At 39.7% G+C, this 20,723-nt stretch overlaps 2 protein-coding genes across 4 annotated transcripts in view; one reads left to right on the plus strand and one right to left on the minus strand.

Annotated features, from left to right (window-relative positions):
* Positions 1-133, minus strand: part of PPIP5K2 (diphosphoinositol pentakisphosphate kinase 2) — a 51,803-nt gene extending 51,670 nt beyond the window's left edge. Inside the window, exon 1 of the mRNA XM_062600429.1 lies at positions 115-133. The gene's annotated coding sequence lies outside the window, so the exon portion shown is untranslated. The remainder of the gene's footprint in view (positions 1-114) is intronic.
* On the plus strand, positions 25-14,379 carry GIN1 (gypsy retrotransposon integrase 1). 3 transcript variants are annotated; one of them, XM_062600439.1, is made up of 8 exons: positions 25-128; positions 4,092-4,237; positions 5,188-5,381; positions 6,843-7,148; positions 7,817-8,005; positions 8,114-8,281; positions 8,745-9,033; positions 12,220-14,379. In XM_062600439.1, the coding sequence occupies exons 2-8, from the start codon at positions 4,099-4,101 to the stop codon at positions 12,516-12,518; spliced, it is 1,584 nt and encodes a 527-aa protein (XP_062456423.1). In that variant the 5' UTR covers positions 25-128; positions 4,092-4,098; the 3' UTR covers positions 12,519-14,379. The 3 variants fall into 3 exon arrangements, with proteins under 3 accessions (XP_062456423.1, XP_062456424.1, XP_062456425.1); XM_062600440.1 differs by having other exon boundaries at positions 8,745-9,041; positions 12,220-12,344; XM_062600441.1 differs by lacking the exon at positions 4,092-4,237.
* The last annotated feature ends 6,344 nt before the right edge of the window (positions 14,380-20,723 follow it).

The raw sequence follows: 20,723 nt of genomic DNA on the forward strand, positions 1-20,723 counted from the left end.
ACTTCCGTCGGCGCCACAAAAGTCCCGGGTGCGAGGGCCGGTGCCTCGGCTCGTCCGGCGGGGAGGCGGTGACAGCAGCGGGCCATCCCCCCGGGGGACGGATTGCGCCGATACCTCTGCGGCAGCAGGTGCGTGCTCAAGAGCCCAGAGGCTGCCCGCGGCGTCCGGCCTGCCGGCGACCCCGCCGCGGAGCCGGAGGAGGGGGCGGGCAGCGGCGGGGAGGGGGGGGGGGGGTAAAAAGATCGCAGCCGTGTCGCTGGGCGCCTGCGCAGGTCTTGCTGCCCTAGAGCCGCACGTCAGCGCGCGCCCTCTCGCCCGCGGACTGCGGTTGGTGGCGCAGGGCGCCGCGGTGCACGCTGGGCGCTGCAGTCCTGGCGGCGCCGGGGCGAGGCCGCTTCCCCGCTGACGTTTGCGGGCGGGGCGAAGGCGGTTGCGGGCGCGGCCGTTAGCGGGGCCTCGGCGTGGTCCGGCGCTATGGGGTGGCGGCACCCTCGTGTGCGGGGCAGCTTCCACCTTGGCCGGGCTCCGCGAGGGGTTTAACGGTCGGGGTGGAAATACAAAAATATTAACAGAAAAAAAAGCCCTGAAATGACAGAAATTTTGCACAGCTACACCTCATAAAACCTAGTAAGGAACAGAAGCATCGTATCTCCCCTATTAAATTTCTCAGATTTTTTTAAAATACACATTCAAGACTAAGGGATTCCTTTGGTAGGAATTTGTGGAGTGAGGAAGGGTTTAAAATCCAGGCTAAAAAGAGATTTGCAATTGTGTGGTTTGAAAAAAAAAAGGGGGGGGGGGAAGGCATTATAAAGGAAAGTAAATGTCAGCAGGCATGACCATTTCTGCTAAGACACTAAAGCAAAAAGAGCCCTGCTTATATAGAAGTTTGTCTCATTATTCAGCTATTTTTGTCTGTAACACAATGTATTCTTTTTCATACTTCAAAGGCATTGAAGGATTGGTTACTGATTCTAAAGTTATTTGATTAAAATTATTTGATTATATGGTATGATTGTGATTACTGACAGTAGCACATGACTTATCTGAAGTAACGGTCTATTCTAGAATAACAAAAATGGGAAATAATTCAGAAGTCTTTTAAAAAAGAGGCAAAAAATACTTAAAGATCTGAAATGTGTGTGTGTGTATATATATATATATATATATAAATATATAAAATCAATAGAGACATAAGAAATATCCTGGTGGGAAACTCATTTAGTGTTTCAGGCATCAATCCAGCAGAGTATTAAAGCACTTAAGTTTGCTGGATCAGGCTTTTGCTAAATAGACTAAAATACATGGATAACGTGTTCTTTCTTCATAGCTTCCATGCTCTCTGTAAAGGAAACTGGAATGAGGGCAGAATCCCCGTTTAGGTGAAACACGAGCTCTGTGGTCCTGCCCTGATGTATCTTATGGTTGTGCAACTTCATTTTGTTAGAACCAATACCCATGTACTACATGCAGAACGTGCGTGGCTCTGGCAAGGTATACACTATGAGTAAAAAACACTGAAAGAATAAAGATTGCTTTGCTCTGGCGCATCTTTGCTCTGGCGCATCTTATTTTCTTGCCTGCATCAGGCCAAAACAATCCATCGTCCTGTTGGTTAAGACACCCAAATTTCTACAGCCAGGAAGAGCAGTGATAACATACGGCTAAGTCTGGCTTCCAGCCATCTTTGGTAACTTGAGGGCTGGCCTTTGGCAGAAGTCCCAAGTGAAGCTTGAATGCACAGCCCTGATGTACAGAATATCTCAACTGCTCTTCCCCAGTATTCTTTTACTGTACGAAATGATAGTTAATCAACTGCTTTACAAAACCAGAATATGTAGTCTTATCATGGTAGCATAACCTTCTTCCCTGCTGATAGTTATCAAATCAGCAACTTGGCCAATTGTTTCCCCTCATAATACCAGATTAAAAACTTCTAAGAAGCTACTGTGCCAGTCAAGATCACCAGAAACAGGATTATTTCTGGCTCTGCCCCTTTCCTGTGCAGAAATACTCTCTCTTCTGGTGTAGAAGAATGCAGTGGTAAAAAGCCCATCTGTGCCAGTTCTCTGGTTCATGAGAATGTTGCTTTTGCTTAAAAATAAAATAATGTTGTATGACAAGAGACTTTGTTTGTGAAAGCCAGGTCTAACTTGGGCAAAATTAGATATTCTGTGGAGGAAAGGTCTTGTCTGTCCTAGAACTGTGGAGTTCCTGGCATGCGTTTGACATTGATAACAAAGCAATGTTTAGCCCTACTAGTATATGATATTGTATAAATAACAGTAGCAAAAAATATGCTTCCCTCCACTCCGGGAGAAATAAAGTAAATGTTCAAGCAGTCATAATTGGTGTAGAGCTCTTTACTCCGTCCTCACCCCAAGTTCCATAAATGCAGGTTAGAAGCTGTAAGCTGAAAAACAAACATCCTAACTTTACACACTTAGTGTTCAAACAGCATCAGCATATAATGAAATGATATGAGTTCCAGAGCGCCTGGATACTGCCACTTCCCTATAATCGTATGCCACTTAAGCAGACATGGCAAACGTACTGATTATTATTTCTAGCAGGCTACGTGTTGTCACGTTGTCTAATTTTGGGACATTGCAAGGATAAGGGGGAAATTTGCTTAATGCTGTGAATTACCAGCATTCATTAAGAAATTATGAGATGTCAGGCTCCAAGCCTGATCTTGCACTTGCAGGAGTCAATTAGAGCAAGATCACACTGCCATTACATCCACACATTCATTGCAGCTAAAGCAGATTAAAAAAAAAAAAAAAATCAGTGACATATCGATGGAGCCTGCATGAATATTTTTGTCTGTTGCTTGTCATTAATTGGTAATTATTCTGAAGCTGTTTTGTCTAGACCCAAGCTTTTCCTACACCAACGATGTACTTTACTAATGACGTTTTAGTTTATTATTGTAATCAGAGAAGTGAGCCCAATTAATTGTTACCTTAAATGCAGAATCTGATTTGGGATTTCAGAATCTAATTGCCAAACAAATTAATGAACAGAATAAATTTCTGTGGCAGTCTCCATCTGGGGAGTTACTTTTCTCCTATTTGTGTTTTTTCTTTTTTTTTTTTTTTTTTTTTTCTTTTTTTTTTCCCTGTCAGAATGTATGTTCAGGCACATCTAATCTCCAGAACACCTATATTTGGGGGCTATTCAACTGTTTAAGATAGGAAGAGCATTTTTTTTCTCTCTGGTACCTTTTTTTCCTCTCTGAAGTGTACAGTGGGAGGCCTCATTTTCTTAGAAATTCTGAAATATAAGTAAGTTGAGAAATCCAAGCTGGTATACAATTGGAGGGACTGATTATATGTGGCAGATCTAAGATGTGTTTGGAAGTGAATTTAAAACAGGGTAATAGCCTGACATAATGGCCAATAAAAATGGAGTAAAGCAGAATGCTTCCAGGTTGCGACTTGAAAAGGGGTATATTAGGTGGGGTGTCTGTGCTAGTTCAACTGCTCTAAATAATATCAAGTCATAGCTTTCACAAGAGGGTGCCAGAAAAAAAAAAGTCTGTGTTCAGCAAATACGAGTGGTGCTTGGCTCTGTGCCTGGACTTCACGCGAGGTACGTGTGTCCCACTTAGTGGAGCACAGTGCAAAGGTCCTGGAGCAGCAGGGCTTTGGAAGTGCTGTGGCTCCATCAGTGTAGTGCTGCACCTAGACTGGCTAAATAGTCTTTATTTCTCGCCTGTGACTTACATGCAGTCTTTCCCAAAGACTGCCTTGCTTCCAGACTGACCTGATGTGCACCACAGTCTACATGTGTTGGGCAGAGCGCCGTATCCTCCTTATCAGCTGCGCTGATGATAGCGTGGAGTTACCGAGAGCACTGCAGTGGAAGGTGTAATATCTTCTGAGACGCAGAAAGCTTAAAAGCACATGGAGCAATGCATGGGATTAAAATGTAGCTGACTGAGGGTTTTGGGAAGGAGAGCTCAATTAGATTAGTGAATGTGCTACGTTATCAGGATGCTTCTCTCAACTACAAGGAATCCAGTAGAACCTGAAGATGTGCTGCTGTGGCAGTTGCTTCATCTAACAAATATCGTGCGTATTATTCAGGTTAGCAATGGTCCGGAGTGGAAAAAATGGTGGGCTCCACCTGAAACAGATTGCATACTACAAACGAACAGGGGAGTATCATCCTACAACATTATCAAGTGAAAGAAGTGGGATCAGAAGAGCAGCCAAAAAATTTGTTTTCAAAGGTAAAAATATTCTCTCAGTCTGCTTTGGAAAATAGATTTTTAGGTGAAGATTTGCTGATATTAAAAAAAGCAAAAAGATGTCTTGCTCTGCAGCATACTCTCTGATCTTTATACACATGCTCTATAAAACAAACAGTCCTGCCTATCCCTTGTTAATATATAACAATGTTTGCAGAAATAGAAGCTCAACTTGTTTTAGCAGGTTTAGCCCTTAGCAGAAAGGATTTGTGTGTCCATCTGAAAGCTAAACCTTCTTTTAGGTCCTGGGGCAACGTGTAGCAATTGGAATCCGTGATTCAGGGACTTCAAAAAGAGAAGCGCTGATCTGCAGCGATAGGCGAGGACCGTTCGGTCCAGTCCGGGGCGCTCTGTGCGTGGCAGGACGGAAACGCAGGGATGGCTTTGCCATCTGCCGTGCTGCCGTCACTTCAGAGCCTCCCTGCCCTTCCCGGTTTTGTTGTAGGCCTAGGAAGACTGTTTGAAGCGCGTCAGTCTTTGTGGCCAGCTCCCCTCTTTCGGTCCCAGCCAGACTTCCAAGCTTCCACCAGGGGAAGGCAGGGAGGAATTTAAGCTATGGATCACAAAGTGAGGTTGCTCCCAGGCAGGCAGTATATTCCATTTTGTAACACGTATTACTCCCTCTGCTCCCGCCGCCCCCAGCATTAGCTTGTGTTTCAGTGAGATTTCCTGTGGGAACACAATTTGTGTTCTGTCTTACCCTGGTGGCAGCTTGATTGCCTTGTATCCAGGTTAACACACTTGTAAACAAATGGGTCAAGGGAAGAAATAATTAAAATATTTGTAAACAAAGAAGCTATTTTTGCACAAAACAAAAAAAGTAAATTTTTAAAAATCCATACTGAATCGTGCCCAATGTTTTAGTAAACTAAACAACTACAAAAGACTAAGTGCTAGTACATAATTTATTGGTATTTTCTTTCTCCTTTCAGAAAATAAATTGTTCTATGTTGGAAAAGACAGAAAACAAATGCGCTTGGTAATTGTTTCAGATGAAGAGAAGAAAAAGGTGCTTGAGAAATGCCATGAAAATGCTGCAGGCACTCACCACGGCATATCAAGGACACTGACTTTAGTGGAATCTAATTACTACTGGACCTCAGTAACAAATGATGTCAAACAGTGGGTATGGGCTCATAGCTATGGGGTATTATTTTAATGTATTTTTTTATAAACATTTTGCAATTCTTTCACAAGATTCATCTCTCTTTTGGGTGACACAAAAATACTGAAATCATGCTTTACCTAACATTTGTTTACAGAAGCTCCTGAGGGACTTAGGAACACAAATTTCATCAGGAAACAGAACAACTTAAGAGTATAAGAACTTGTACATTTTGAACAATCTGAACTTCACCTGCTTTAACTGAGTCATGTAGGGGTTTGGAAAACCATATTCCACATGAGGGTTTCAAGCCAACATGTATAGTCAGCAAGAGATATTTTTAAGTTAGGAGCAAGTAAATGTTGTATGTTAGAAACTAAGTCATGGATAAATACACAGAATCAGATACCGTGGGTTTGACTTTGATACAACAAGCACTTTTACCACTTGATAATGAGGAAACCCAGGTTTACAATCAAATTTTAAGTGGTAGTCTTGCCAATTCAAAGTGCTTCCTATTTTTTCCTTTTACTGTTTGACCATTTACCTTGCATATTGCCATATACTATCCAATGGTGAGGAGTCACACTGCCCTTCAGTGTGCAGGGAACATTTGGTCTTTGAGAGGGATTTCTCTTGCATGGCCTCTTACATTATCTTTGTTAGGATGCAGTTTACCATCCCCAGTGTGTACACCTGGCCAGAATGGCAGCTGGCATATACAAGGATGAAAATTGTGTCTGTGCCTTTGAATTAAATATATTTGGAAAAGAAATATCAAATCACTGCTCAGGACAGTTCCTTTTCCTCTTTCATCCAAAGATATATTGACATACTCCCTGGGAAGAATCTGAGCCCTGAACAAAACGTGTAAAGGCCGTCCTTTGTGGCCAAGTTATTGTTGCTGTCAGACGGTGCATCACCTGAAAATCTAAATTCTGTGTGCAACAGTAACCTGAACTGAAAGTGAATCTTTGCTTTCAGGTCAGACTTGGGCAAAGAGGTCCTGTCTTGTATTTAAAGATGGTTCGCCAATTCTGTGCATACCAAAAATGCTTATCAGCCACTCTATATACAGTAGAACTAAACTAGGGGAATGAATTGGACTTTTCCTCTTCTGATCTCAAACTGTTGTATAATTCCTTTAATATTTACATATGGTAATGGATATAAATCTATGCTGTGGACTTGACAAAGCATAGTGCTTTCAGAATGAGGAGAGTTCAGCTACAAACTCTGGTGTGTGTCCTTCTCCTGACTCTTGCTGTTGTTTGTTTGTTTGTTTGTTTTTATCCGGAGACTAAAAAATCTGAGAGTAAAAAATAATCCTAAGAAAAAATGCTAAAATGAATCTGTTTGGTATAGCCAAGTCTGACTTGACTTACAGAGGAATAATGGGGATTTGTATTATTATCCTATTGATCGTTTTAAACCCTCACCATTACTCTTTACTGAGAGCTTCTTCCCTGGTTTCTGCACTAGGTGTATGCTTGCCAGCATTGCCAAGTGGCAAAGAATACAACCATCACAACACCCAAGTCACACCCTATCAAAGCGGAGGACCCCTGGGCAGCAGTTACTATAGACCTAATAGGACCTTTCAATGCAACCAACAGAAGCCACAGGTACATCATTATTATGACAGATTTGTTCACAAAATGGACTGTTATCCTGCCACTGTGTGATACTTCAGCAGCTGAAATTGCTAAGGCAATCATAAGTGTGTTTTTCTTATATGGACCACCTCAAAAAATGCCTATTGATCAAGGGAAAGAGCTTGTTCATCAGGTAAGTGTTTACTTGGATGTTTTTTTTTTCAAAAAAGTACAGTTTTGCTTGTATTACATTTTAGACCATTCTTGGAAAAAAAAATGTAAATACAGTACATGAATCTTTTTCTTTCCTCTAAAAATAATAAAAGTCAACATGAAAATGACAAATCAATTATTTGTACTTGTAACATTGTGTAACATTTCTCAGGGATTTATTCACTGAATGAAGAATAAAAGCAAAATAACTTCTCAAAGGCCATAGTCCAGGCTTTGTCACTCAGTAGAGCTGGCACAGGCTTTCACTCTTGAACACTTTGCTGAACTTGATCTATTCATATTACATTGGCCCATGTAATAGACAGAATGATGTCAAAAATACACTAAGATATAGTGATTCTGAAGAACTTTACACTTAATCCTCTCATAAATAGCAATGATAATGATGAAATAGCAATAGAAGAGACTATGATATGGAGGAAATTGAGTGGCAAAACTATTTAGAAACTATCACTTGCTGGCTCCTAAGCCATACTTTCACTCTTAAATTTGGACTCTTATGTGGGTATATGTATATAAGACTTCATGATCTCAATAGAGGAGTGGAAAATGGTACTGAATTAGTTTACTAGAACTGTGATATAGAACAAGGAAACATTCAATAATTATGTTCTTCTTTTTTTAAAGATAAACAAAGAACTGTTTGCACACTTTGGAATGAAACAAATAGTATTGTCTTATCCTCACACAGATGATGTAAATGAAAGAACAGGCAAGACAATCAAAGTTTTCCTAAACAAATACTGCACAGAGCATCCAAATGATTGGGATGAACATTTATCTGCTATTGCCTATGCTTTTAATTTGACTAATGCGGTATGTGAATGCTCTTCCTCTTTTGATGAGAGTTGGGACTGAAGTCCCCAGAAGTACCTGCAAAGCTGTATGCTAAATGTGCTTGCTTTTTTGCTCTCGCCTAAATAGGAGCCAGATCAAAGCACCCCATATTTCCAGATGTTTAATCGTAACCCATATGTGGTTGAGTCAACAAAAGTGTGTGTGGAAGGGGAAGACAGTATGTTTGCCAAAATATTTGAAGCAACTAAAAAAGCCAGTCAAGCACTGGAGGAAGAGAAAACTGCAGACTGTCAGGTAAATATTATATATTCAAATATTATTGGCAAGAAGCCTGAACAGGCATAAGGTAGAAAGATTTGAAATTTGAATGGAAATTTGAAAACTGAATTTGAAATGTAAAGCAAAACAAACCTTTTAGAGTGAGGGTTTTTTCCTCACCATGTGATCCCTGGATCCCAGTGTACATGTGCACATGTGTATGTGAAAAGAATAATAAAAAAAAAATTTTTTTCTTCTTTTGCCAGGATGTTCAGGTTTTGCTTAAAGGTCTGTGTATCAAAGGAAGTTTAAAGCCATGGCCTGTGGAGTGTTGATTTAGAACATGAAGATAGATAAAATCAATTTTTTGAAAGCTTTCCTATTTCACATGCTATGAATTACACATAACCAATGTGCTTCTGCATGATTATTCAGTATTAGAAAAATACATCGCTGCTCCTAGGAAAAGAAAATAGAATTCCTTTGTTTCTTCTTGCAGATGGTGAAAATCACTTCAGATGAACAGAAAATCAGAAACAAGATTACTGTCAAAAGGAAGCCAAAACAGTTAAATCCCCTTCGCCTTAAAGTTGGGCATGAAGTCCTCAGACAAAGAAAAAACTGGTGGAAGGATGGTCGTTTCCAGTCAGAATGGGTTGGACCTTGTATTATAGATTATATCACGGATAATGGCTGTGCAATATTAAGAGATGCCACAGGATCCAGGTTGAAAAGACCCATAAAAATGTCTCACCTTAAGCCGTACATAAGAGCATCCAGTGAAAAAGGTATGCATGTATGTATAAATATATATACACTTTTTCTGTCACGCCTTAGTATTAGGTGAGGTCATGTACTTCACCTTGTATGAACAAGTATCACTCACCAGTGTGAATTACAAGGACACAGGATAATAGTGTAATCTCATAAGGAGAGCAGCGAGCATGACTAACTTGAAACCTATGCAGAGCTAATGAGTCATATTTAAAGTCTCTTTAAAAATAGCTGCCATTAAAATTGCCTCTACTATGTGGTTTGGCCCTATACATGCTGGCTGGTAAAAAAAACAAACAAACAAAAAACAAAAAACAAAAAAACAAAACAAAAAAAAAAAAACATGCTAAAAGTAGAGCTAGCCTGAACTGTACTCAAAGATTGTTCTCTCTCTTCCTGGCTTGATGTAGGTGGGAGAAAAACGTTAGGATTCACCTTTCTTTTTCTTGTGCAGCGGAAACCTATTTTTTTCCCCTTAGTCTGACAAGTGCAGATGGTGCATGTTTACATCCCCCCCCTTATTTTTTTAAATGACAACAAACTACCTTCTAAAACCTTTAAATACAAAGACTGCTTCAGAGAACTGATTTTGGGAGAGTTGATTTTGAAGTGTGGTACTGAAAAGATAAATATGCTTCTCTTATTGCAGTAAATAAAATTACTATACTCAGAAGCAGGATTTCTAGAAATTCCCAAACGCTTGTATAATCAGTTGCCAGTCTTTCCCTTACACATTCTATCCTTTTTTTTCAATAGTGGCAAAATTTTAATCAAAATTTTAATCATTTAAAATAGTTTTAATTCAAAATGAATTTAAATTTAAAATTTAATCAATTTTAACATCCAAAAATAGCAGCCATTTCTTTTCTACTAATGCTATTTTTAAGTAACTTCAGACGTTTAGAAAAAAATTATTAGCTCAGTGTTTGGAAGACCTCTGTCACAGGATGAACTACATCTTGGTTTAGGATCCTTGAAAAAAAAGCAGACCAATTTTCTCCTGTGTGAGGTGCGGTTAAGCTTTGGTTCTTGAAAATGTATTATTTGCACTGGAATGGTCATCTCTTCCATTATCTCTTAAAACTGAGGAATCTGCAAAGCTAAAACTAATTTTGGAACTTAATAGGAGAAGCTGATATATCTGCCAGTTGTCAGTCTCCATTACGGATTACACAGCCAAGACACCAATTTTACATCATTTCTTTTGGACAACACTCTTACTGTTAGACAATCACTTTCCGGTTTTCAGTTTTTCATAGAATTGCAGAACCATAAGGAGAAAGTTATGTGCATAATTTCGTGAGTGCAAATACCACCTCTAATTTCCAACTGTTATGATGACTTTAGTAATGCGAATCACAGCATAAACAAGTTTAGTCCAGATATTTTTGTAGGATCAGAGTCTAATATGTTCACCAGTATCTACTGCAGAAGCTGTAAGTAAATGTACATTTTCTTCCCCTTTCCCAACAAGTGATTAAAGATTAGTTGTCTGATACAGGCAGAAAACTCAATAGATTATAAATATTTACAAAGCTTAAAATTCTAGATTGATGTTCATATATATTTAAATTGTGGAGGAAGTAAACCAAGCTTTGCTGAAGTAATTGTCAGCCTTTATCAAATGGCATAACAGAATTCAAGAAAGAAAGCAAGCATTATTTCATTTGAATAAGACAAGGGGAACCTGGCAGTGAATGACAGCTTTTTTCCTCCAGAAGGAAAGATGCATGTCTTTGTTATAAAAGAACTTCTCTGTATTAGCAAGGGTAGATTTTTTTTTTTTTCCTTGTCTGTCTTATTTACTGTAACGACCACTGTGGCCTAACAGTCTGTTGCCTATCCCTTTGCAAAACCTGGAATGGGAAGAAAACATTTGCAGTGCTTTCTGTGAAATAAATGTGAAAAGATGCATTCTCCTTACCAAATTTAAAGCTCTTGTCAGTACTTTGCTTACACGTGCGGTTTTGGAGCAGCACATCTCCTGTACATCATACTTTCAAAGTATGTCTTGCTTTTTTGAATAAAGACAAAGCCTGAAAATGCCGTCCTCATTTTTCAGGTGGGAAAGACTGATTGGAAAGTAAGAAAGAGCTACTAGTAGCATTTTTTTCCCATAATCTAGTCTAAAAGTGAATCCTGAGTCAATGTACTGGTAGAGCTCTTGGTGCAGGCATTGCAGATTCAGAATCTGGGTAAACCTGGATTGCTTGCTACCTGGCTAACTCCACAGTTAGGCAGAGGTTCCAGGACACCTTAAATCACACTTACACATTTGTCTGAAGCAATATTTTTCTTGTTTGAATGTGGGTTAGTTTAATATTAAACTCTGTGTCAGTGCTTAAATGTTTCAGGAGTGCAAACAGGCAGATTTAGGACACATCTATTGAGAAACATAGCCAGAGAAGTGCAGAATCTGCTCCCACAAAGGTACCTCTTTGAACCTATATCTCAAAGGAATTTGTAGCCCCATATATCTATATGTACATACCTGCTGAATGGCTCTTCTGATTTAACAGAATACCTCATTTTACCCTATGGTCCTCCTGTGAGCAAGAAAACAGGCCCTAACATCAACTTCCAACAGAAGAAAGTTTTAACCTCACATTAACTATTACGTATCTAATTTGACAGGTCAGACTATTTTCATTTTATTGGAACTCACTTGCAACAAATCAAACACTTCAACACCTATCAGATAGAAGAAATGCCTAGTAGTACTATACAGTAACAATCAACATTGTTGTCTCTAATTTCTAAAAAACTGTGTTGTTGATGCATGCAGTTCATAATTTTGTTCCTTAATTTCTAAAAAATAACTGTGTTGCTCTGAGACTTTCTAGCAGGAGTCTGGAGTAGCTACATTTTCCTGTGTGGGGTGCACAGAATAAAAGCAGCTACATATCCATTCATTCAAGGTATTAGTTCAGTAGGTGACTGTGATAGACCTGAAACTAGTTTATTAACATTACAAAGCACTGCAAGCACTATTTTGTGGATGTACTAAATGTAACTGAACATTTGATGCCTAGTGAAATTAGGAAATCTACTAGAGTGCTGTCACTCAAACATTCCTGCCTTACTGAAATTGCTTTGAAAAGTAAGTTAACACCTCACTAGCATTTTGTTTGTGCTTAAGCACATCGATGACTTTTACTGAACTAGAAACATCTGCTTTAAAAGGTACTTTTCTTTTACAGACAACCATTACTTCTTACAAGGTGCAATAGTTGTTGACCACGACTATATTGGCTCTTCTGAAAGATCATATAATCCATGCCAGAAAGACCCCATTATTGAAGGGGAAATAAGTGACTATGCAAGAGGCGGCACGTCTGCTGTGCAAATACCACCTTCAGCCAGCAAAGACCAAGAATCAACGGAGTGTAAACATCAGTCTGAGCTGACGAAAGATCATAGCATTGAATCAAACAACGCAAATCAAGACCAGTGGCCTTCACCTTGCTGGACACTTCAGACCAAGATAGAGGATACTTAGGCAAATAATTGCACATCATTTCAGGGCAAACAGCTTTGAATTTTTGTGGCAAACTGAAGCAGTTTTAACAGCTCCAAGTTCCTCGGACAAATTCACTTCACTACTGTGTGTATTTAAGAATACTGCAGATGTCCAGTAGTTAGTTGATATGGGCATTAAGAAGCAATCACTGTGTTTTAAGAAATATGGTTACAGCCTAGAAAAAGCATGTTACTACCAGGCAGTTGAATTACAGTATGTTTGCAGAACAGCATTGTGACTCAACCTCACTGTTTATTGTCTCAGGACGCATCAGACCATTTCATTCTGATGACCTTTTCATTAATCCTCAGATGACTCATTCCTAACATGCACAGATATTGTGGGATGAATGTAATCTAAGCAATTTAACACAGATTTTGCCTCCAGTCTAGAAAGGTAAAGAAGCTCATGTCCTCCTTTCTTTTGTTATAAAACTGTTACCTGTTCTTTCTGAGAAGCTACAAACTCTGACCTTTACAGCTTTCATTCTCTAGTTTAGCCCACAGCCTCAAGATCTCACAGAACAGTAAAGCTGTCAAAATCAAGTACAGGTAGTGTTCTGCATATGAAACAGCAAGGCCTGCAGCAGCTCCCTGCTCATCAAAACTCTACTAGGGAAAGCAATTTTTGTGTCTCAAGCAAGTCAAAATCTTAAGGGTGCTCTGCATTTACTTGTGCTCTCTTCATAAGTCTGTTTTCCCTTATTGTTATTTCTCAAAGCTACAACAGAGTTGGAGGATAATTATTCTTCTCCCACTGACTGTGCTGTAGGAAGGGTGAAGGGCTGATGTTACTTAGTCAAGGAATTCAGAGAATAAGTTACTATTGGCCTGGCCCTGCTGTTAAGAGGACTGCATCTCAAAGTAAGAGCAAAATTTATCTACTGTTAAAGTCAATTGAACAGTAATTGATGAGAGCAAGAATTTTCAGTTAATCTTAAAAAGACTTAGTCCTCAAGGCTGTTTAGATATCAAGTGTGTATAGAAATTCATACATGTGTTATGGTTTGGCCTATCATAGGCCAAGCCTGTGTAAGAAAAGAGCTCAGTATTACCATTCTATTCGCGGATCCCATCCTAAAATGCCTTTGAAAAAAGTACTTAAGAAAGTATGTTGTGTCTGCCAAAAGTCTAGTCCTACATATGCATTTTTTTCTCCACTGAGACAGTGTTTCAGAAAGAATGCACCTAGCAAAGATGGTTGGATAGTCTCCTAACTGGTTCCTGCTATATGTCAACACAAAGATGAACAAGGTTTGTGTTATTCATTGACAAATATGCTCAAGCTTAAAAGCCCATCTTTATACAAAATGCTTTTGCCCACCCAGGCTATAGTCTCCTCTGAGGCAAGTAGTCTTTATAATGATTCTTCTAATGCAGTTGAGCAAGTAAGTGGGCTTGGTGAAATACATTTTTCTTGCTTAGAGAAAAAAAAAAGACAATTTTTGCCAACAAATTCCATCAAACAACATTCTGTTAAACTATATTTAAAACGAAAAAGACAAATAATGTATGCTTATAAGTAGGAAATAGCTGGTAATTGTGAACAATGGTCTTACCTTGATTTTCTTCTGTAGTGAGCTGTGTGATCAGATAATACTTTTCTCCAGGAATACTGATTTAAAGATCTTCCATTTGGGAGCTGTGGCAAGAGCCACAAGCTCAGGAGGTACATGGCATGGTAGTGACAGGGCGTGGTAATGACCTGGCAGGTAATCTTACTACTCTAATCCTTCTTAGCAGACGTGCTGATTCTTTGAGCCAAACCTCCTGCTCCCTATAAACCTTTAACTCTTTCATTGGGATTGCTACCCAGGTGACATCTTCTGATAGGCTGGACTTGTTAAAACTTCTTAGTCATGACTGTCTAATAGTGTATCTTTAGCACAAACTGGCATGGACATTTCAAGCTAAAACATGGGTTCTTTCAGAGTCAGAGATAAAATCAGATAGAGCTTAAGGGAGCTGTCTCCAAGATGCCCTTCAGCTCTGTTAGAGCAATAAAAAACTACTACATATGGGTTTTTTTTGCAACTGATCAATTCCTTATTTGCACACAGTACAATGAAACTAATGCAGAGCAGGGTGGAGGGATGGAGAAGCTCTAACATAATATAAATGATGTGTGCTTCTTACAGCTACACTGTCAGAGAGAAAGAAAACACTAAACTGACCATGGAATAGGAAAAAAATTAACAGACTGTGTAACACTAAGTCTCCTAATAATTGTGATCTACTACATTAACAGGCAAGCATTAGTACCTCTTCAGTTCACCTAAATGCACATAAAAGGTTTTATGAAGATAATATACAGGGGTTTCAAATTAATGATGCCAAAAACCACTAGGAGGAGAAGTGGAAGAAATAAAAAACAACAGTAGGTAACTTGAGAAGTTACAAGCAGTACAATGTGTTCAGGGAAGCTCACAGGAACCCCTCAAGCCCTTGCCATAGCTTGGCATTGCTCAGTGGCTGCTCATGACGGTTGGTGACAAACCTGTCTTATTCTAGTTTGTATTTTAACCAGCTTGGATAAATACGCAAATGCTCATCTGTTATCTCAGTCACTGGCACACAGGTTTGATTTATGATGGGACAACAGCAAAAGACCAATTCGCTTAACGAAAGTTTTGGAAATTAGGAAATTAGAGTAGAATTTGTGCCCCCTTGTGGTGTGTTGCTTAGAGAAGAAGTACAGCACGGAAGAAAAAGTGCAAGTTTACTTACACCTCCCAGCACAGAAATACCTTTCACCCTTTGGGTTTGCTAGAGGTATTACCTCTGCAAAAGGTATTACCTTGGGTTTGCTAAAGGTATTACCTCTCTGGTATTACCAGGTCTTAGTCAGATGAAAAGCGTGCCCCCAAAACACTTGCCTCTGGTGAAAAGCCTCTGTACAACCCCTGGGGGGTGGGGAGGTGGGGTCAGTATGGAGTAAAAAAACCACAACTCTTATTTGGCTACTTTCTGAACTCTTGTGTAGTGCTTACCCATTCTGTGCTAATGTGATTTTGCTTTTCAGGTTAGGCAAACTATAACATTTTAAAGTTTCTCCCTATTTCTTCATAGAACTGAATGTTCCCTGCTGGAGGACAGTGATGAGTCATGATTTGCTTTTCACAGCAAGCAGTTAACAAATATTCTGGAAGTGTCACTGTTGAGGACCAGATGAGTTTTTTCATTTACTTGTTTGGGTGCAACGTCCATATCAATGTCATCTTTTGCAGCAGAGATCATTATTTTAATGATCTAGCATCAAAACATGTTCCCACAGTAAACTTCTTAGCATCTTCAAAATGATAATGGATTTTTTTCTTTCTTGGAAATGGAGTGAAGGCTTTCAATTAACTTATTAGACTAGCTAAAAATAAAACGTGCAACTTCTAGAATCCCACCAGGCAGTGGAAACTCAGCAAGGCACATCAACAGCTGTCATCTGTTGGCCTAACCTGAGCACACGCTGCCTGTCTCTTATTTCAGCAGAAGGAGATGTCATTATTGTTAAAAGTCACTGAGACCAGATGCTGTTTTAAATTAAAGGGTAAAACTCATATGAACAAACAGGATTTAGCAATGTCTTCAGGGCAATAGGTATTACACTGTTCTACCCATATTAATACCCCTGCTAGCCTACTGTGGAAACTTTGATACTCAGGTCCTGCAGACATTTGGGAAGAAGAACAGTACCAAACAAGCTTTAATTTGAAAAGGAAGCCTCAACTATAGAGGTAGCAGCAAACTAGACAATAACTTAATTTTAAAACATTTGATTCAGCAGCTGTTAATCCTGAGAGATGCATTCCCCAGTCAGTCCTCCCTTCCTCCTCTCTGAGTACTGGTATGGAGATGCATACTGCATTTGCAAGCACAGAACAGCAGACTCAGGTTGCCTAAGCTGCCTATTAATTTGTCCCACCGTAATGGGCATTACTGCAGGCCTTGAGGATAGATTCTCACTTCTTTCTTCCCACAGGGCTCCTGGCTGCAGTTGGGTGCAGCCGTGTTGCTCTGGGGCTGCACAACATGGTATAGTGAAGAAGGGGTCTGCAGGGAGCCTGCCGCGTTGACAGCAGAAACAGGCACGCCGTAAAAACAAGCCAGGAAGATTCAAGGTTGTAGGAAAAACATCATTCAGAGTCAATGTTGCCCTGCTACAGATTTTCCTTGCAGTGCTCCACAAGTCACTTGGATAAGGCCTTTCATAACTTACCAGTTGTTAATTGTAAGGGTGTTTTCTGACTGTTTGATTTGAATCTCTGAGCTTTGATCAGCAAAACTGGAGTAGTCAGAGCTGCAGCTGATGGCAGGAACTGCCTCGAACATATCATAGAATCATAGACTGGTAAGGTTGGAAGGGACCTCTGGAGATCATCTAGTCCAACCCTCAGCATAGCCCATACGGGGATTGAACCCGTGACCTTGGCATCAGCAGCATCACACTCTAACCAACTGATACGAAGTAATATTTAAGACTAAGTGGGTTCAAAAGAATAAATCAGATTTCACAAACTCAGTACTCCAAGTTAGTTGACGCTTCTGACAATTTATACTTGAAATCTCTTCATGCCTCACTTCCCTCTTCTGTACAAAGCGAATAGCACTCGTCAGTTCCCAGCCATATTGCAAAATATAAAATACTCACAACTCTACAAAACTGGCAGCATAGCATAGAAAAGGCCACAAGAAAATGAGTTCTATATATAGTGCAGAGTTTCAGCGATATATGGTAAATAATAGATGGGATACCCCATCAAGTGGATAAACTGCATTTTGAATGTTCGTGCAGAGACATCTCTCACCACCAACAAATTAAAGATCTTGGAGTGGACTAAGTAACAACAGAACAGACTTTAGCAGATGGTTACGGTACTACACTGGCAAACTTAATCCTTTTGTTTCTTAACTTCCAGATGTTTGAATCCACAAACTTGAGGGATTTTCTACTATACAGGTACCTAAAACAGCTTGCACTTAAACCTCACTTCTGCTTCCCTGCTAGTGTGGTCACAGGGTGGCAGTGTCTCCCCGCAGGAGCTTGCTCCGCACACCAGGCACTAACTGAGTCACCCATGGAGACCATGAAAACACAGTACCTGTAGGAAATGCTGCACAATGGCTGTTTTTCCCTAAGTCTTTCTTTGGCAAACGACATTCTCAACAAACGTACTTTTATATTTTGGGACTCATTATATAGTTCTCAGCAATTTTTAGCATGTTAACTAAAAAGGTCTGATCTTTATTTAGCACATTTATTTTAAGCCTGCTTATCATCCAACACAAAGTTTTTTGCATTTGACCATTTCAAAACATTTCTGATTTTGTCAGCAGGTTGGATTAGAGCAAGCAGAGAAGGAAAATTCTTTAGAAACAAAGGAGGAGGCAGAGGGAGGATGGTTATGGCCAATACCAGCAGGTTAAGAACAACCCAAAGTGTTCTCTTTCCTGATGGTAGATCTGCCAGTAGGATCTGGGAACAGCTAATTAACTGTTAGTCAGGAAGGAAGCTAGGAAGGATCTTTTAAAACTATCTTTAAAGGGGAAAGTCAGGAAGTTTTCCATGAGACAAGTTAACTTACAGTAAGGAGAGCTGCAGTGTCACAGCTATCGGAGGTGGTGGTGCAAGGCATCGGCTCTGTAAGATAATAGGACTAATTAACAAAATGTCTTCATGTAGAGAAGTAGGGAGAAATATAATATGTCCAGGTAGATTTCATTCAGAAATAGTACATCCATCTGGCCATCAATTTTGTGATGTTGGCTGCTTGCTTCTTCAGATAGAGAAGAAATTAGTAAAAACTTCGGTGCTGGTTTGGGATACATCAAAACAGAAACTGGAACCAGATGCTAATCATGGGAGTATATATGCATTTCTGAGAGCCCTGTTTGAAGGCTGCATGGCTGGCCCATCATTTAGGAAATTACATAAAAACAAACTGTGCATTAGATAAGTTTGCTCCATCACTGGCGATTGCTCCAGACACTGGCTATAGCGTTGCAGTGTCCTTAGCACCCTGGTACCTGCTAGTGCTCACTTAAACCTCAGTTGCTCTGAGCAAGGTCTCACATAGAGGTGCCTGGAGAAAAGACATTCCTCCAGTTTGATACGCATGGCACAGTGTCCAATGTGAGACCCAACCACCTCAAGAAAAAATGGCAACGTTGTGGGATTCAGTCCTTTTCATTGCAAATAATTGTTTCTTGAACTGAAGTTTTAGGACACACTACAGCTGAGGAAAACAATCATAAATATGGGTGGTGGGTATCAAAGCACTGTGGAATGGACCTGAAGTGAGTGGAGAAGGGTTATGCTCTTAAATTTACATGACTGTTAAAGTACCAACTTTATCCTTTTTACTGTTATGGCTAAGAGTGTGGGTTGCCTACCTCTCTTTTCTTCTTACATTCTAATTCAAACAAAAGATTTAGATTTAGTTGACAATATTTCCTATTAACAAGCTTGTTTGACTGCTATCACTGACTATTTGCTAGGAACAAGAGGTTCTACTGCATCTTCAAAATGATAGCTTTGGCACAGTTCCCTAGAAGGTTTTGTCCCCACATCTCCTGCATCTTTGAAGTTGTACAATGAAACCAGTCAGAACTTTGGTTGCAGAATGGCCTGCCTCAGGTGCAATTAAATAATAAGAAACTCTAGTAGAAAGGAGCTAAAGAAAGCAGTAGCTCAGAAAAGGTACCTTCAAGGCCAGTAGCATTGAAATTCTAGTGCAACTCCCAGATTGCCTCCCACGCACCCTTCCTCCCACACACCTCTCCAAATGCTTGTGTAGCAAAGCCAGCTGGATGCTCCTTTTGGTTTTCCATCCACAGTGTCCAGGAACAGCAAGGAGTTTACAGTTTTTGCTTGGCTAAGTAGCTGTCTTTGCAGATTGAAAATCCTCTTCCATGCTGTTAGCTCCCCTCTTTTCTTCTGTCACTAATGTTTAGCTCTGCACTAAATTTTCTCAGGAATTGGAGAGCAGCTCCAAAGTCTAGAAGACCTAGATTGAGAAATAATTTCCCCATTTTTGGTTGCATCAAATAATAATTACAAGAATCCAAACAAACTGTCCAATGTGTCATAACACACTATGTCAGAACTGTGTCTTAATGTACAAATAAATACAGTTACTGTTGAGTAGCTCCGTGGTGACCCCCCCCCCCAAACTGTATTGCTAATACGCAAGTAGTATAGTTCACACACATGTATTTCAATGGCAAGGCAGAAATCCCTGCTCTGTACTGTGACCCACACTTAATCCTAACACCCTATAGCATGACAGACACAACTGACCTAAAAGTTCTGATAAGACACAAGTAAATAAAGCTTTGGCAAGCAAAAAACTGCTGCAACTTACTGTATTGATCTATAAATCTTCATTAACTACTACAGTGCACTGCTTAATTAGAAAACTCTACTTAATCAAGATGCTTCCCAAGGAATCATTTTATACATAATGATACTTATGGCAAGGACAGCTGCTTAATTGGGACGGTAATTTCATTTAATTGGGACACCTTCAGATGACTTAGTTTCGCTTAGGCCTGCACACGTTAGAGTTCAGTTTGTTCCCCTCATGGCGTTTGGCAGCTGTCTTGGGCTGCCCTCCTACATAGCTGCTTCAGAGCGAGCTCCTGAGAACTGCCCGTCGCTGCTGACCAAGGATAGCAGCCACCTTCCTGCCACCTGGGAGACTTCCAGTATGGCAGATCGCTCAAAATGGGGAGATGCTCAATACAACAGCCACCAAAGGGAAAGATTTTTAGCTATGTTATCAGCTTAATTTTAAGCCCTATTGTAAAGGCTGAACATTTTCATTAACTTCTTCCAGCTCATAGAGGCTTGAGAAAAGATTTTTAATTAGCAATCCTTGAAAGTTAGTGTCATGACTTTTAAATCTTAAAATGGGCAATTAAATGTTTTTCTTTGGTAAAATTACTATAACTAAAATACATTTGCTCTGAATCCACCAAATAACCAGCATTCAACATTTAATACGTAAATAACAATATTAGCATGTAACCTGCTGAGATACAGGATGGTCTACCAGCTTATTAAAATTAGAGCTATAAGAAAAGAAAGCAGCAAATTTTCTATTGCATTATGAAGTAACTGGTAGATTATACTTTAAAATGCAGCTTTGATAAGAGTAGGAGATAAAGAACATTCAGTGCCTTCAAGCATGCG

The sequence above is a fragment of the Rhea pennata genome, chromosome Z (genome assembly GCF_028389875.1).
Source record: "Rhea pennata isolate bPtePen1 chromosome Z, bPtePen1.pri, whole genome shotgun sequence".
Classification (NCBI taxonomy): Eukaryota; Metazoa; Chordata; class Aves; order Rheiformes; family Rheidae; genus Rhea; species Rhea pennata.